Source organism: Schistocerca piceifrons, chromosome X (assembly GCF_021461385.2).
Source record: "Schistocerca piceifrons isolate TAMUIC-IGC-003096 chromosome X, iqSchPice1.1, whole genome shotgun sequence".
In the NCBI taxonomy this organism is placed as follows: Eukaryota; Metazoa; Arthropoda; class Insecta; order Orthoptera; family Acrididae; genus Schistocerca; species Schistocerca piceifrons.
The window spans coordinates 421141072-421158883 of NC_060149.1; the positions used below are offsets into that span (position 1 = coordinate 421141072).

Sequence of the window (17812 nt, forward strand, 5' to 3'; positions counted from 1 at the left end):
TCACATTGAGCAAAATAAGGGTTGCACTGAGTCTATGACATATAATACAACTAAATAACCCTTTCAAATGTTTGAACAATATTCTATATCATGAGTGGGCAACTGGTGACCCTTAGACCGCATCCAGCACACAATCTGTTTCAGTCCGGCCCTTGGAAGAAATTCCGCGTGAACACAAAACGAATGTTCTCTCAAAAATGTGTGTATTGAGGCATAATTTGCTGGCATGGCATGTCAGCAAAGGGGTGCCATTCCTGTCGGTGCATTACCACATAAACATTAATCTCACAGGCTCTATAGTTTTGACTTTATGCTCTAGGAGCACTGCTTTTGCATGACGAGGTGGCCCATGAGCTTAAGTAAGTGCGTGAATCAGGTCTGTGGTTCACCAAAGGTTGTCCATGCCTGTTCTAGATCATTGTTTTAGTGAAGAAACACTTAATGAATCTGAATTTTGGCACATGACTTTTAAATGGCTTTGCGGTTTGTGTCCAACATTGTTCTGTACCCTATATAATAGTGAAGTTTTCTTTGTTTAAAAATGTTGAGACTCACATGTTTAAACATTCCCTGTTGTAAGTATGGTTGAAGCTAAACACACACAGAACCAAATTGTTAGCTATCCGTGTGTGGTCTCACACTGCAAAACTTTCCTAGTATCCTTTGTATTGACAGTTACTTATAAATGATTGAAGTTTGAAAGAAAACATTTAACATATTTCTGTCTCTTTATATTGTTCAAAATATGTTATTTTTAAATTTCTTTCAAAGTTTTGTTGTTGTTGTTGTTGTTGTTGTTGTTGTTGTTATTTAAACAGGCTGTTGTCAAAAGTGCTGTTAGTTTTCTTTGAGAGTGTAATATCAAACAAGCAATATTTATGTCTTAAATTTTCTTGACCATTGTCCTGTGTAAATGTGACTCGTAAAATATTAACATTATCATCTCAACTAATATCATTTTCTTCTTACATTTGGATATAATTTTTACATGTGAATTTTTATTGTTTCAGCATTTTCCTTGCAATGGAGTACTGTGAACAGGACCTGGCTAGTCTACTTGATAACATGCAGGCCCCTTTTTCTGAATCGCAAGTAAAGTGTATCATGTTGCAAGTTTTACGAGGCCTGCAGTACCTACATCGTAATTTTGTGGTACATCGTGACCTTAAAGTTTCAAACTTGCTGATGACAGACAAAGGATGTGTAAAAATAGGTAACTTTATTAATACTTCTGGATTGTCTTTCAAATGTTACTTCCTTTAATAGTTGTTGTCGATGCATAAAGACATTGGTTTCTTGAAATAGTATGAAGCTGTAATTCCATCAGTTCACCTCCAGACCTCCCATTCCACCTAACCTTCCACTTTTTGACCATCTATGCATCGTTTCCTGCCATCTGAGAATCTTCATACATCCTCACTCTCTTTCTGTTCCACTATCTATGACACACTTTCCTCTCCCACCATCATGTGCAGACCCAGTGTTCAGTTCTGGGGAGGGGGTCACAGTTTGTTAAAAGTAACTTGTAATTTCTAGAACTCCTTATCTTCAAGACTCAAGTTCTCACGCTACTATATTCTCCAAAAGCTAGCTCTGAAATGTGGAATTTAAAAACATAAATGCTTATACTAAAATGTTTTTTGGACCGGAGAAGGTCATGACCCAGGTGACATTTCCCCTCCCCCTCTCCCCCCTCCACAGGATCTGCACTTGCCTACAAACCTAAAACCTCTGTACCCACTCACCAACCCTATTCATCCATATTCATATCTCTGCCCACCCAGTTCCTTGCCATCACAGAAATTACCTTGCTATCACACCGTTTTCCCCATATTTCAAGTCCATGAGACAACCCACATCACCTCCCTCCCTGCCATGTTATTCAGTGAGTCTAATCTTCACCACCTTCCACTCACCAAAATATCTTTCAGTGCTCAGACATCTTTGTTATTCTGTGCTAAGTTTATCATGAGAAATACTTTATTTGTTCCGTTTTTGTATAATTATGGTAGTTTTTACAGTATCATTGTACGTGATTAAAGTTATTTATGGTTCACATTTCCTTTTACCTAAACATTCATAGTTGACTGACAGGGCAGACTGCCTGCTTCTGCAGAATATTGAAATATTACTACAATGTGAAAAGTACACTGATTTATTCAGTGTATATGAATGTTCGACGTCGTCATTTACTTTCAAACCATTACTAAAAACATAAAACTATAAATGTTCATAATTTTTAGGTTTCTTAAATGGATTATATAAACTGTATCAGCTAATGTGATGATATGGTGTTTCATTAATAATATATCCTTTCATGACAGTGTTTCTCTCTCTGTCTCCTTTTAGCTGATTTTGGACTAGCACGATGGTTTGGATTACCTTTGCGACCAATGACCCCTCGTGTGGTAACACTGTGGTATCGTGCACCAGAGTTGTTGCTACAGGCCCGCACACAAACTACTTCTGTGGATATGTGGGCAGCAGGCTGTATATTAGGTGAACTATTGGGCCATCGACCATTACTGCCTGGGCGTTCAGAACTTGGCCAGCTTGAGCTTATTGTGGATCTTTTGGGAACACCTTCTGATGCCATTTGGCCAGAGTTCTCCTCTCTTCCAGCTCTACAGAGCTTTACTTTGAAGCAGCAGCCCTATAATAATTTAAAGCAGAGGTTTCCATGGCTTTCTGCTGCCGGGCTAAGGTTACTAAACTTCCTTTTCATGTATGATCCCAAAAAAAGAGCTACAGCTGAAGAGTGTCTACAGAGCTCTTACTTCAAGGAAGCACCACTTCGTAAGTATTTGTTTTTTAATTTGCTTTATGGGGCATTAAACATCCTTAATTCATACAAGTAAATATTGACAGCTTTTTAACCAAAATGACTCAGTGTTTTATTTTTAATTTCAAATGCATTAATTTTGGTTTCACTACAACAAAGAAATATATGTAACAGAATATTTTATAATTTTTCATGTTTATGAAGCAAATGGCTTTCTCTTTTAAAAACATGAGCTTTGTCTTCAGATATTTTACTTTTTGGCTTTATGTCTGCCAAATACTGCTCTCTATAGATAATGCTTCTTTGCATATCTGCATGTAGCACAAGGAAAGTGAAAGAGAGTAACATAACCACTGTGAGTAAGAGTTTTGTTGTCCAACATGAGGAGTGACTACACTACTTTACCAGCAGACTGAGTAATATATGTTCACAGACCATGGTATCAATTAGTTTACAAGAGCAGAACTAGACATAAATTACATAAGACTTGCAAAAATAATAATGAACTAAAATAAAGTCGTAGGAATAATACATTATGCAAAGTTTATCACATTGCAAAAGCCTATTTGTCACAGTAAGTATATGGTTACAAATAGGAACAAAAAGAACATAAACAAACAACAGTAAATATAAATACATACAAAGACTACTTTTCTCTGTTGAAGTATTCATCAAGTGAGTAAAACGTTTTCTCGATTAAATATGTCTTTAGATTGTTTTTGAATGATGCACTGTTACTATGTAGAATTTTTATATAGCTCGGTAATAAGTTAAATATTTTGACACTGGAGTAATGCACTCCTTTCTGTACCCGAGTTAAACTTTTTTAGTTCAAAGTGGAGGTCAGCCTTCTTTCTTGTATTGTGATAATGAAAGCTTTCATTGGTTTCATAGTGGGCAGGATTGTCAACCAAGAAACTCATTAGGGAAAAAATGTACTGGCAGGTTGTGGAAAGTATTCCAAGTTTTTTAAAGAGCGTACGGCAGGAGGTTCTCGGGGGTACTCTGCACATTATACGGACTACTTTTTTCTGCATGAGGAAGATTTTTTTTAGCTGAGGGTGAATTTCCCCAGAAGATGATGCCATAACACATAATGGAGTGGAAGTATGCAAAGTATGTGGACTTCGTGACATTTATGTCTCCAAATTGTGAGATTGTCCTAATGGCAAAAATTGCTGAGGACAGCCTTTTTACAGTCTCGAGGACATGGTGGTCCCAGTTGAGCCTACTGTCTATGTGGAGGCCTAAGAATTTGGTGCAGTGTACCCTTTCTATCTGCTTATTGTTATTTGAAACAGTAATCTCCTGGGGGAGTTTGTGGTCAAGGCTGAAATGGATATAATTTGTTTTGCTCAGGTTTACTGTGAGCGAGTTCACTTGGAACCAGGTTAATAGTACTGTAAGTAATTTGTTGGCATCAACCTCTATATCAGTGAGCTGTTTGTTACTAATCAAAATGCTGGTGTCGTCAGCAAACATGATGAACTTGCATGTATTGCATGAAAAAGGTAGGTCATTTACTTATATCAGAAACAGCAACGGACCAAGGACAGATCCCTGGGGTACTCCATGGAGTACAGTGCTCCAGTCTGACTCTACTACCTCTCCCTCTTTATTGCTCCCATTGAGAATTACCTTCTGCTTCCTGTTTTGGAGGTAGGATTTTAGCCAGCTTCCCAGTGCCCCAGTGATCCCATAGTGGCGTGCTTTGTTGAGGAGTATTTTGTGGTCCACACAATCGAAGGCTTTGGACAGATCACAAAATATTCCAACTGCCTTCATTTTATTATTTAGGGATTCCAGTATATCATTTGTGAAAGAAAATATGGCCTCAGTTGTGGACATACTTTTCCGGAAACCGAACTGTCTATCACTTATGATGCCAAAGTTTTCTAGGTGCCTTACAATTCTGGAGTGCAGTAGTTTCTCAAGGACTTTAGCGAAAGTGGACAGGAGGGAGATTGGTCAATAGTTTGAGACTTGCGTTGTGTCTCTCTTTTTGTGGAGAGGCTTCACTGTAGCAAGTTTCATGCCCTCTGGGAAAACACCCTGGCACATAGAGGCATTAAATATATGGGCTAATACTTTGCTTAATTGGTCAGAGCAGGTTTTTAGCAGCTTACTGGAGATATTATCTACACCAGATGATCCCTTACATTTTAATGAGGCAATGGTTTATAATTTCATATCTGGTTATGGGGGATGTCCTTATCTCGCTCACTGGAATGGGAAAACTGTGCTTCAGCAGATCCATGGCACTTTCTAAGGATCCACTGCAACCTGTTTGCTCTGCAGCACTTATGAAGTAGTCATTGAATGCATTCGCAATAGTCTCTTGGTTGCTTACAGTATTGTCATCAATGTTTAGTACAATGTCTACTGGTTTACTGGCACTGTTCCTACCAGTCTCGCTCCTTATTATGTCCCAGATTGCTTTAATTTTATTACTGGATTGGTTGATTTTGGATCTAAAATATATGCCTTTTGAAAGTTTGATTACCTTACTCAAAGTTTTACAATACTTTTTTATAATGATTTATTTGACTGGGGTTTCCTGATTCTTTTGCTGTTATGTACAAAATTCTTTTTTCCTTGCAAGGTGTCCTAATCCCATTTGTTATCCGTGTTTTTTTTGTGTTTTCTTTTGGTACATTCCTATAAACGTTTTTTGGGAAGGAGGTTTCAAATATTGATGCAATTTCTTTACTAAACAGGTTATACTTGGAATTTACATCTGTTTCGGAATATATGTGACTCCAATTTACATTATGGAGGCATGATTTGAATGTTTTGATTGTTAGTACATTTATGGGCCTGAATACCTTCCGCGTTGGCTCAGTTTTATTCTGACAAACATTTATATTTTTGATGATAAGTCTTCGACCATCATGGTCAGAAAGACCATTTATTATTTTACTAACACTGATACTGCCCAGTTTCTCTTGGTCTACAAAAATGTTGTCAATTAGTGTGCTTGAATATGAAGTTACTCTGGTGGGAAAATTGACCACTGGCAGAAGGTTGTAGGTGTACATCAGATTTTCTAGGTCTGTCTTCCCACTACTATGTGTAAGAAAGTTTATGTTGAAATCTCCAAGTAGTACAACATCTCTTTTATAGTTGAATAAGTGCAGTAAAAGCAAATCGAGCTGCTTCAAAAAGATGTCAAGATTTCCTGAAGGTGCTCTATAAATTGCCACAATTAATAGGGTGGAATTACTTACAGAAATTTCGATGGTACAAGATTCAAAATGTTGCTCTAAACAAAAATTTTGAACATACATTTCTTTGCAATTGATACTGTTCTTAACAAAAATTGCAACACCACCACTTTTCCTTTGGTTTCTGCAGTATGAAGACGTCAGGTTGTAGTCAGGTATTACCAGCCTTTCCATCCCTGAGCAGGCGTGATGCTCAGTGAAGCATAGTACATGGGCGTGATCTATGCTTTCATTGTCTTGCACATTGACTGAGAGTTCGTTTAGCTTATTAAACAGGCCTCTAATATTTTGGTGCAAGATTGCAAGTTGATACGTTACAGAGGCTGTTACAGGGTTTTGCCTAAAAAATTATTCTTAACTGTCGAGTTCATGAATGCACTCTTGTCCTGTTTTTTTGAAATCCATTTGTCTATTGTAGTTTGTTTATACAAAGTGCATCTCGTAGAGTTGAGTTGTTCTGTCATTGCTGCTTTTAGGAGAATACCTAATGCTCTCTTTCCTGCCCGGTTTAGGTGCATACCATGTTTTGTAAACAACTCTCTTCTAAAAGTGCTTACATCGACAACACAACTGTTATTAAAGCGATTTCAAGTCTTTGTCAATTTATAGTTTGTTTGTGAGATAGCTTCGTTGACACATGACTGTGGTTCCAAGTCGTGTCTTTTCGGGGTGTTTACAACAAATAACTTGGAGCGATTTAGCGCTGAGAAATTCTTTTCCAGTGTTTGTATCACATCGTGGCCTTCATTACAGGCTACATTGTTTGCACCACCGATTATTATCACATAGTCGTTTTTAACGTTCTCAGGATCGCAACCCGATAATACTTCCTCGATTTTTGCACCAGGTTTCACTATTCCACACACTTCAGCATTGCTAAGATTGCTTTTTACAATATCTGCTAAGCCTCTACCATGACTGTCCGCAAAAATGTGTACACGTTTGATAGATTTATTTGGAGCAGAAAGTTTGTAGTTGTCAGAACTCGAACGTTCATTTGGTGAAGATATAGGCTTTGGCTTATCAAATGAAACTTCCTTGTGATAATTTTCACTTTTAGGGACTTTAACACCCGATTTTAGTTTTGATTCTGCGCCAGTCACTGATACACTGTTACTAGGAGCAAATTTATTTATGTCCACCAAGTTTGTGTCACTTACTGTTTGTGAAGTATTAGTGCCCGGTGATCTGCATTTGTTGTTGACTTTCCTCCATTCCGTCGATTTATCCATTTTATCTTGTTGGAGTAAAAGCATGTTTACCTTTGTTCTTAGTTGTACATTTTCGAGCTTCAGGCTGTGGTTTTCTCTTCTTAGACCATCAATAACGAAATGTAAACTTGAAATGCGTTCACTAAATTTCGAGAATTCACTTTTATACTCTACACACGCTTCTTTTTTGATTGCATTACTATAATTCATTTGAGTGTTAAAGTCGGGTACACCTGGACCTGCCGCCGCCTGGTGCTATTGATAATTTATCTGGTCGGAAATTTAGCTTTTGATGATACTTTATTAAAAGATTTGACTGACAAAATTGTAATCCATTCTCTTAGAGGATACTTCTAAAAGTTCCGTGAATCAAATTGATGTACCATTGGTATTCTGTACCAGACAATCTGAATATTGTGTTTAGGTGGTTTTTCATATCTTTTAAAATAGATTCAAAAATGATTCTCCATATCTATATATCATAAATGTAATGCACAGACAGTTATCACATGGAACACACATGCCATTCATAGAATTATTGTGCATGTTGCATTCCACCCCTTACATTAGTAGAATATGATTTCATGAATGGTTTATTACCACATAACAAAGCATATGATCCATAATGCAGTGCAACTGTAACAGCAGAAAGAAATAGGGGAAAAGAATCTCTGAGTGGACCTGTGTTGCCCGTGATGTAGGAAAATACAGGTAGGGGACAGGATAAAATGGGTAGAGTTTTAACATCGATACATCATTTGGTTGGTCTTTGGTGATGCTATTTGGTGCTGTGCATAAATATCCTATTGCAAGAGAGAGTGATACAGTGAAACCCCGCTTTTACACTTTTCAGGGGACTTAAAAAAAATTGTGCAAAATGCGGGAAAATGTAGAATGTGGAAAATAATGTTTTAAGCTGTAAGAGTTACATATAGGATACCCCCTTGCACTTTATTTATGATGTATGTACATAACAGACATCAAAAGACTTGTCAGGGACTTCTTTATTATCTAATCAAGGTTTACTATCTAACAAAAACCGCTGATGTAACTGGAATTGATAACGTTTGACTTAATTTCAAACATCATAATCGATGTTTTTGAAAAGCCTGCAGCTGTCATTCATTATTTAAATAATGAAGTACTGCACTAGTTACGTATTTTTTCAAGCTTAGCACGACGTGTTTCGAGAATTTTTTCTCGTTGTCAAGTGCAAATATATAAATAAGTATTTCGTACAGTGTTTGAATAGGTGTTATTCTGCGTCTCGTGCACTGTGTATATAAATGTTAGACGTCATCATTTACTTTTGAACCATTACTAAAAAACCACACACACACACACACGCACACACACACACACACACACACACACTCACACTTTCACTCACATTGTTTGTGTAACAATTCAAAAAATATGTATGTAAATACTGCACTTGGCAATGAGAATAAATTCTCGGAACACATTTTGCTCAGCATGAATATAATAAATAACCAATGCTGTGTTTGCATTAAAAACATTTGAGCAACACAAAGTTAATGATGGTGCCAACTAGCAATCCACGTGGCCATACGCCGAAACACGCTAAATATGATTTGACAAAGGTGTCATGATGATCACAACAATCACGAAACTGCATTTGCGCAGTAGAGACAGTTTGAAAATGGTTGTGATATCTTCATTTGAACGAACCTAGTTACTCCCATCAGCCACGACGCCATGTAGAGCTAGGCAGTGGAGGGAGATATAGCACAAATTGTTACAACTTTTACTCATTTACCCATTCAAATCCTCTGAATAGAGTGCCCTGGTGTAAAGAAACTTAACCACTTAATATTTGTAAACACTACTGGACGGCCAACATTATGCTAGCATCATACTTTCACCAGAAACATATTTTCGAATTGCGTAAATCACAGGAAAATTATAAATATTTTGACGCAAAATCAGGTGCAAATTAACATTGTGGGCATAGGAAATTTGACGGGACCGATAAAAAATGTCATAAACGCCAGGAAAACGTTAATTCTGGGAATGTGGGGATATACTGTACGTTTAAAACAAATAATTTCTCACATGTCTAAGCTGATAGTGGGAAGTGGTACCTTAGTCATGCAATGAAAGTGCAGTTCTCTGCTGTTCTCTGTGTGTCATTCGATATAAATTTTTATTTATGTGGTTAATTTTGCAATGTTGACACACAAATATGGATACATCCACCTTGTCATCTGCATGATACTGCTTGCTTGTCAACTGAAGGAGAAATGTGTTAACAAATTGAAAGCAGTTGATACTTTTAAAGTAAAGGTGATAGGTGCAAAAAGTTACATGTTACAGAAAAAAATTTATGGCGATGCTCCACAGCTGTAAGTTACTTTATGAAGTTGTGCTGGAAGAGAGAGAGAGAGAGAGAGAGAGAGAGAGAGAGAGAGAGAGAGAGAGAGAGAGAGAGAGAGTGTCCGATGGCTGCTAAGCGAATCTCTTTATTGTACTACCAGTCGTGACCTACAGTGTCTTGTAGACCACAACTGATAGCTCAATAAGAGAGTCACTTAGCACTGTTTTTTCCAAACTGCCTTTCATTAATTTGTATGTCAGTCATGAGTGTAAAAAAAATTGAAAAGAGAGGAAGTTTGGGTAACTTGAGATATTGAGGAAAAATTAAATACAAGATACACCTACTTTACCAGGAAGCAGCAAACATGGTGGCTGAAGGTGCAAGTGTAGACGGCACCCCATCCACCTTTCCTGTGCACTTCCTACACTCTTGTTCTCACCATATGCTTCAGTCACCACAAGCCAGATGCCTGTGGCCCACTCATCTTGAGCTGAACCCAGCAAACTGTGCCATCAGACAATGCTGTCTGCCACATGTATGCTCAGTGTACTCACTTGAAAATCATGTGATATCTGACATGGCAGATAGTACATAGCAATAAAGGTTTTATAATCAGAAGCAGACAGTTGCCTATTTTAAACAATTTATCATGGCTTTGAAACCATATGCCAAGCAAATGTTCAGAAAATACTTCTAAACAGCAGCCTCTTCAGTAATGTATTCTCATGTGCTCTAGAAGATGTGTTATAGCCAAATATGTTATTACTACTCATCTGTTAAGTTATAAAGCTATATGGTTATGTGAACAAAGTATTCTTAGCTTTGAATGATAGTTGTGACCCTGGTGCAAAACAGAAAACGCTAGTCTTGTGTTCCCAACAAGTAATATCAACAAACATGCCAGGACAGGTGGTATACACATATTAGCTGCTCTGCCAAGGAAAGGGAAGACAAGAGCAAAGAGAACAGAGAGAGGGAACAGTGTCCTCAGCTTTGGGGAGGGTAAGGAACAAGAAAACAACATTTAATACAAGTTATTGCAGTTCTAAATGTCCTCTTCTGAAGACTTGCTATCTGAGGAGTCATTTGAAGCAGTGACAATGCTTTCCCTACAATTTTCTTGTGTGCCTTCCTTCAGAAAATCATTTTCATGCAGATTTTCAGTGTGGTATACACACTTAATCCAGCCTTCCACCATGACATCATCAATTGCTTCCTCAAGTAAATTGTGCACTTCTTTCATTCTGAACTTACAGTTTTTGTATGTGGCTTTGCTTTCACCAGGTCCCATACATTTTCTAACAGGCTGCATTGGACATGGTACAGAGCTGTGAAGTTCATATTGATTATAAAAGTGCCTGTCGCTCCAGAGTTCTTCTAACATCTCCACTTTTCTGTAGCGGGCTGAAATTGAAATACCTTTATCTTATAGCCAGTATGCAGTTTATTCCTTCTTTGTACTTGAATTAGGAATTTTCTTCTTGAATAATAATTGCCATTATCAGTGACAATTGCACAATCCTCTTCTGAACCACATGCTAAATCTAAAAACTTGCATTTAAATGCGTCACTGTTCATTTCTTCATGATAATCAGTGGATTTGAAGGATGTAAATATTATCTTCACACTTTGGATAATGCCATATTCAGATGATCCTGCATGACAGAGTTTGTTTCCTTTGCCACTCAATACTTTCAGTGCACCTCTGCCTTTCGAATCTTGACGTACGTGGTTTCTGGCATGAATCTGATTGAACCAGCTCTCATTGAGGGTAAATAATTGGGCTTTGATGATTTTCTTTCCTGGTGTGTGGTGCATTTATCTCATAAAAGTAGCTATAGCTGTTCCAGTGTTAGATCTCTCAATCATAATTTTGTCTTCCATTGATCCATGTTCTGTACCTAAATCGCAAAGATTTCAGAATTCTTCCATTTGAACGACGGTCCTTCTTTGAAAGCATCTGCTAGCATTTTCCTTGCAGGATACTTGCTACTGTCATAATATTCCATTACATTACGATGAACAATGTCTTTCTGGAAATCATCCAAATCATTGGCAGTTTTTCCTCCACCAATATCTTTTCTCAGAGGTTGAAACTTGATTTCTGGACCACAGGTTTGCATTGCCTATGCTTCTGTAAATATTCTCTGCACTGTTCCCAGTGAAAGACTACACACACACACACACACACCTTTCTTGTTGCAGTCTATGGTGCCAATAAGATGTAGTCTCTTCTGGCATTGTCTTTAAGGTTGCGAATAAATTTGTATACATTTTATATGACCCCTTTGTTTGTCTGTGTGTGCCGTGAAACTCGGGCACCTTAACTGAAAAACAAAAATGGCAAACAATCCCTGCTGTCTTGACTCTCTCTCTCTCTCTCTCTCTCTCTCTCTCTCTCTCTCTCTCTCTCTCTCTCTCTCACTCGCTCGCTCGCTCACATTCATGCAGTGCACACATGAGCAAATTTTGGCTAGTGGTTAGCAACAAAATTGCAAAGCCGTGTCAGGAGCAGTATGAATGAAGTGCTGTATTGCCACACAAACTATGTTAATGACAGATGTTCATTTAGTAATTGTTGCTTCTTACTTTATCTGGGTGGTGCTCACAGTAGAAATGAGATTGTGGCAACAGTGTAAGCTCAGAGTCAAAGACCAAGTTGGACTAGGCAAAAGGCTTGTCATTAGGACTTAGAAATGGAGGAAAGTTGAGGGATTCGAGAACTGACCTACCATTCTCACTTTCCACTTTCACTACTCCCTAGTGTGTGATTAGTTACCATAATTGGATAATAAACATGAGATTGAGAAAATGTGTCTATATACACTTGCTAAGAACTGTTTACCTTTACGCAAGATAAGAGCACTAGTCCTTCTTTCCTGATTTGCACATATTATCCAACTGAAAGTGATTTTATATTTTTTCTTGTTTGTTGTAGCATGTGACCCAAAACTGATGCCAACATTCCCACAACACCGGAATCTTAAGCCTGGAAAGCCAGGTGAAAATCCATCTTCGGGTTCAGCAGCTGCTGGAAACAGTGCACAAGACCCATCTGATCCATCAAAAGCAGCAGATTGCTCACTTCATTTGCCAGCAATTTCAGATCTGGTAAGTATCAGAAAGTGCTATTATTTCATTTGAGGTCTTTGTTAAATGAATTTGTGGACATATTTAAGTATTTAATATTTCTAAGGAAAGAAAAAAAGTGATTTTTCTCTATTAAATGTCAATATTTTATTCAAAATTTATCGTCTAGCAAAATAGTGTAATGGTTAAAGGCTGGTTGCACATTTTGGAAGATTTTCATTTTACTGTCCATCTACACATGTATATCAGTTTGTCAGCAACTTCATTGATTTAATTCAGGTAAAAGAAACATCTTGGAAACAGACCAAGTCTTCTCTTTTTGTAAATTGCAAACATGTTTGAGAACGTTCTCCGTTTAGAGCAAAACTTGTGAACTGTGGAAAGGATAAATGCAGAAACAGCATATTGTATTGTAGAAGATGCCAGATTCTCATTGGTTAGTTCTAATGAAGTAAAGTACACAGTTGTGTACTTTTGCATGTTGACTGCAACAGTATGAAGTAGGAGATTCCATGTTGTGGTGAAGTACAGTGGGGACCTGTGGCCTGTGATCAACTGTAAAGGTCATACAGAAAACCTGAGAAGGGCAGGAAAATCAGAATGAAACTGCAATAGGCCTAGCAAGCCAACAGAGGATATCCAAGGAGCTTTCAAAAATGTTACAAGCCTCAGAATCTAAAATGCATCTAAAGGTTAACTACATAGCAATAGATGTAGTTTATGATTTGGAAAATTAAATGTAAAAACTTTAAAAGGGAAAGTTGAAGACCTTGTTGAAATTATGGAAAGACAGAAACTAGATACCAGAAACAAGTTTGAGAGGTGAAGGAAGGTGTGAACTGAGAAATAGGTGTAGACTGTACATAATAGCCAGTGAGGAGTACACCAACAATGAAGTGGATATGCTTATAGTTTGGAGAGATTTATTGAAAGAGGAAGAAATTTGAGAATGGTAAAGACCAAATTGGTTGAAGGTTGGAAACTCATTTGATAAGAGAGGTTATGTGGCATAGTAATGATGAGGCTAAATAGCTAGTAACTGATTATATGTTTGCAGGTGATGAATGTTGAGTAACATAGCAGATATCACTATAAAACCATTGCAGGTTTGGTGACTATTGGCTGTTAGTAATGAACATTAGAAAAATAAAGGAGCGAGAGTGAACAGATGGTCAAGAAAGGCATGTAAAGGTATAGAAGTTAAAGAAGCAGAGCTGAAGGATATTATCATAGAAAAATGAGAAACAAAATCCCACTAGGTGGGATGTGGAAGAAGAATGGAGGAACTTTAAGAACACACTGGTAGAAACTGCAGAGGAAGTGTGTATAAGGAACAGTAATAGGAGATTTAAGGAGATACCATGGTGCAATTTTGAAGAAGGGTAAGAATTCAGAAATAGGGAGGCACAAAAATTGATCACAGAGGATAGGGAGAGGAAAAACAGACTATGATGATTGAATTAGTAAAGGAAAGAAAAAAACACTGTATGGAATGATCATAATAGCTGAAAGTGTAAAATTGATTGGTGAAGATGGGAATGAGATAAAGACAGAGGATGATCTTAAAGAGCTGTGGAGGACACATTTTGATAATCTGCTGAATCCATGTGGAACAACAGACAAAGATAGATATATATAGAGAGTGAAATGGAAAAAGATTTAAATTGCATAGAAAAACATGAAAAGAGGAAAGGTAGCAGGTTTAGATTAAGTGAATGCGCAGACAATCAGAGCAGCAGATGATTTGGGGATGCAATGTTATATCAAGTTGTGAAGGCTCTGTGGAAGGAAATGATTACTCCAGAAGACAGTCTTTAAGAATAGAAACTAAAATGATTTCAAAAACTGTAGCAATGTTACCTTTTATGCCACTCTGCAAAAATTTTTGAGAAGATTCCAAAGATGTGAATTTCGAGAGAAATGGAAAAGCAGCTGAAATAAGGAAAGTATAGCTTCTGGCCAGGAAGGTCCAAAGTAGATCTCCCATTTGCTGTGAGACAGCTGCAGAAACACGATTTGAGAGATCTGCTGTTGATCTTCCTGTATTTAAAGAAACATAGTACATAGTGTTCAGAAGTGATTTTTGGAGGCACTAAGAAGGAAAGGGATGTACAGGATGACTGTAAAAGCCGAAAGAAGTATGCCAGTTGTGTGAGAGTGGGAAGATGGAGAAAAAGATGGCAAAGCAGAGAAGTAGTTTGAAACAAGAAAGTCCAATATCTTCGTTGATTTTCATAGTGTTGTTTTATGTTACAATGGCACAGATGGCAGGAGAGAGAAAAGACAGGATGACAGCAGTGTCATTTGTTGATGATTTGATGAAGGGGAGGAACAATGAGAAGGAGGAAGCACAAGAGTGAGTGGGTTTTTGGAAAAGGTTGTCCAAGTGTATGGCCTAAAATGTAATCCAAAGAAGTGTGAGTGAGTTGCTACAGTGAGAAAAAAGGATAGACCTATATGTAGTAAAAATGACATTATATGGGGAACAGTTAAAACCAGTTGGAGGTTTAAAATAGCTGTGGAGCATAAAACCAGGGACGTGAAAATAATAACAAAGTGATACGTGAATGTGTAAGGGAAGCTGATGGGAGTGTGAGAGGAATGATACGGAACAAGATAGCCCCCCACCACCACCAAAAAAAAAGGGTGATATACAAAATCTATTATATACTAACAAAAAGAAAAAGATGAAAAATGAAAGTATAAGGGAGATTGCATATGTGAGTTTCTGTAAGATAAGATGAAGGAAAAGATCAGATCGTTTCATGGATGGGGAGGGAAATGGACTGTGCCATTGCAAAGCAACCGTTGCGGTATTTGCCTCGAGCAGTATAAGGAAATCATGGTACACTTAAATTTGGCCAGCCAGACAAGGATTTGAATTGTCATACTCCCAAATGCAAGTCCAGTGTGCCGTCTCACTCTAGTAGGCAGGCAATGTGACCTTGACATACCTAATTTCATGATGAGCACTGTAATTTCATTTAAATTGATGTTTCAGACATATTGTCATTTTTTACATTCCATAGACCATTAATATACTCTACCTGACCAGATTATTACATATGAGGGTATGCTACGAATTTTTTATGTGAAAATGTTTAAAGCTGTTTAAATAAAACAAACGATGTTAACATTCTACACCTTTATTCTTCATTTCGGTACATTTATTTCTCAACACAGCTACTCTGACAACAAATACATTTCTTCCAACAAGATACTAGTTTGTTGGTACTGTCACTGTAGAATGTTTGACTTTGTTGATGGATTCACCAGCTCACCTCTATTTCTGCCACTTCATCACTATTGAAGTGAAGTCCTCAAAGGTGTTCTTTCAGTTTTGGAAACAGATGAAAATTGGATAGGGCCAAATCAAGACTGTATGGTGGATAATCAATGACAACTTAATGCGTCAGGTTTTTGCAGATGTCACAGTCCTCCTGTGTAGTCTGGAACTGTCATGGTGAACGAAAAGGCCGTCCGAGTGTAGATGAACTATTTGAATTTTTGCTTTCAGTCGACCAAGTGATACACATGACATATGATACCTCAAACAGGGTTGAGAACAATAAAAAATTGGGATACATCACTTTTCAGCATACCTTTGTAGTGAAAAGTTCCACTGTAGTAAATTACACAGAAAGGAATCTCATTTTTATGGAATTAATATTTGTTGTTGATGGATACCCCTTGTCAAGAGGATGTAGATTTGCCACTGTGGAACTAATTCCTGTTTCTACTCTGTAGATAATTTCTGGATAAACACTTCAATGTCATGTTGAACCATACTTGAAATTTAAGTTGCTTAATTTTTGTGGTATCTTCATGATAATCTCTTTGCAATTTTTAAGTGCTGCCCAAATGGCATAAAACTGTATCAAGTTATGTTGCTCTGTATTAGCTCACACAGCATACGGGAAACTTGTTTCTTTGTATCTTGTTTTGCTTAATGATAACATATCTTGAAATTGTTTGTTTATATGCTTTAATCACTTACGTTGTAATAACGTAGGTTTGTTATTCAGATTCACGAGCATGGTTGGTGACACAACCACTATATGTATTGGTTGCTCTCTAATAGTAATTCATTCAGATGTCACCACAACATGTCTTTAGATAAAAATACATCTTATGATGACACAAAAACACAGTTGTATTTGTTTTGGGATGTGTCTTGGAATTATAGACATGAAAGCACTTGCGAGTAAATTAGGATTAATGTCAGTCATGTACAGTTTTCAAATAATTAATAATATTCTCATTGCTGAACTTCTATTTCGCTATTAATTTTTTGTATATTGCTTGTGATACTACAGCATCATTTTCCCTTTTCAGTATAGTATTTGTCTAGAATAACAAAGAGTCATTCAACATTTTTACCAGAAGAAAACTGTCCAAACATATTATATTTACTCTCTGTTAGAAATTTTGGTATATTAACTTTGTTGTATTTGTGTTTTAAGCATTTTTAGTCTAAGAACATCTTTAATAACTTTTAGAGAGGGACAGGGAGGAGGGGGGGGGGGGAGAGAGAGAGAGAGAGAGAGAGAGAGAGAGAGAGAGAGAGAGAGAGAGAGAGAGAGAGAGAGAGAGAGAGAGGGGGGGGGGGGGTATTGTGTGTGTTTTGTTTCCTGTCTAAAGCAAAATTTTGTCATTTATACATAATATTTGTTCTGTTCCAGCTTGGTTCATTGGTGAAGAAGAGGCGAATTGAGTGATGTGCGACAGTTGACTTTAATCAGAATGCAATTGAGTATTTTGTTAAATAAAATTCTTCCTTGCTCAGACTGAATAAAGCTATGTTTTAAAGAGTGGGCATACTATATTGTCATATTAATTTTGATACATACGAATGAATGGTATGGCTACATCTTTTTATTTGAAACTTATTTGAGTGTTTAAAATTTTCAAGGAGTATTTCTTAGTTACTTTATTGAAAGAGTTTGACCTAAGAAATTTTTACTTTTATCTGCAGCCACTGCATATTACATTCCCTAGCAGCAGTTATCACACTTAACTTTCTTATTTCTCAGTGAACATAGTAAAGGATCCTTGTTTTCAAGTGTGCAGAAAAGAATGTGTTTTTTTGCTATAATTATAATCATCTGACTGATATCTAGTGTTTCCATATCCAATGTGTAACCTGTTAAAAAAGGTGTCATTTGAA

The 17812-nt window shown here is 37.1% G+C and overlaps 1 protein-coding gene across 1 annotated transcript in view; it reads left to right on the forward strand.

The window, feature by feature from the left end:
* The window catches only part of LOC124721579 (cyclin-dependent kinase 10), a 110731-nt gene extending 93263 nt beyond the window's left edge, over window positions 1-17468 (forward strand). Inside the window, exons 6-9 of the mRNA XM_047246623.1 lie at window positions 1011-1213; window positions 2350-2796; window positions 12494-12666; window positions 17328-17468. Coding sequence (XP_047102579.1) covers window positions 1011-1213; window positions 2350-2796; window positions 12494-12666; window positions 17328-17363 — 859 coding nt within the window. The 3' untranslated portion in view covers window positions 17364-17468. The remainder of the gene's footprint in view (window positions 1-1010; window positions 1214-2349; window positions 2797-12493; window positions 12667-17327) is intronic.
* Window positions 17469-17812: the final 344 nt, after the last annotated feature.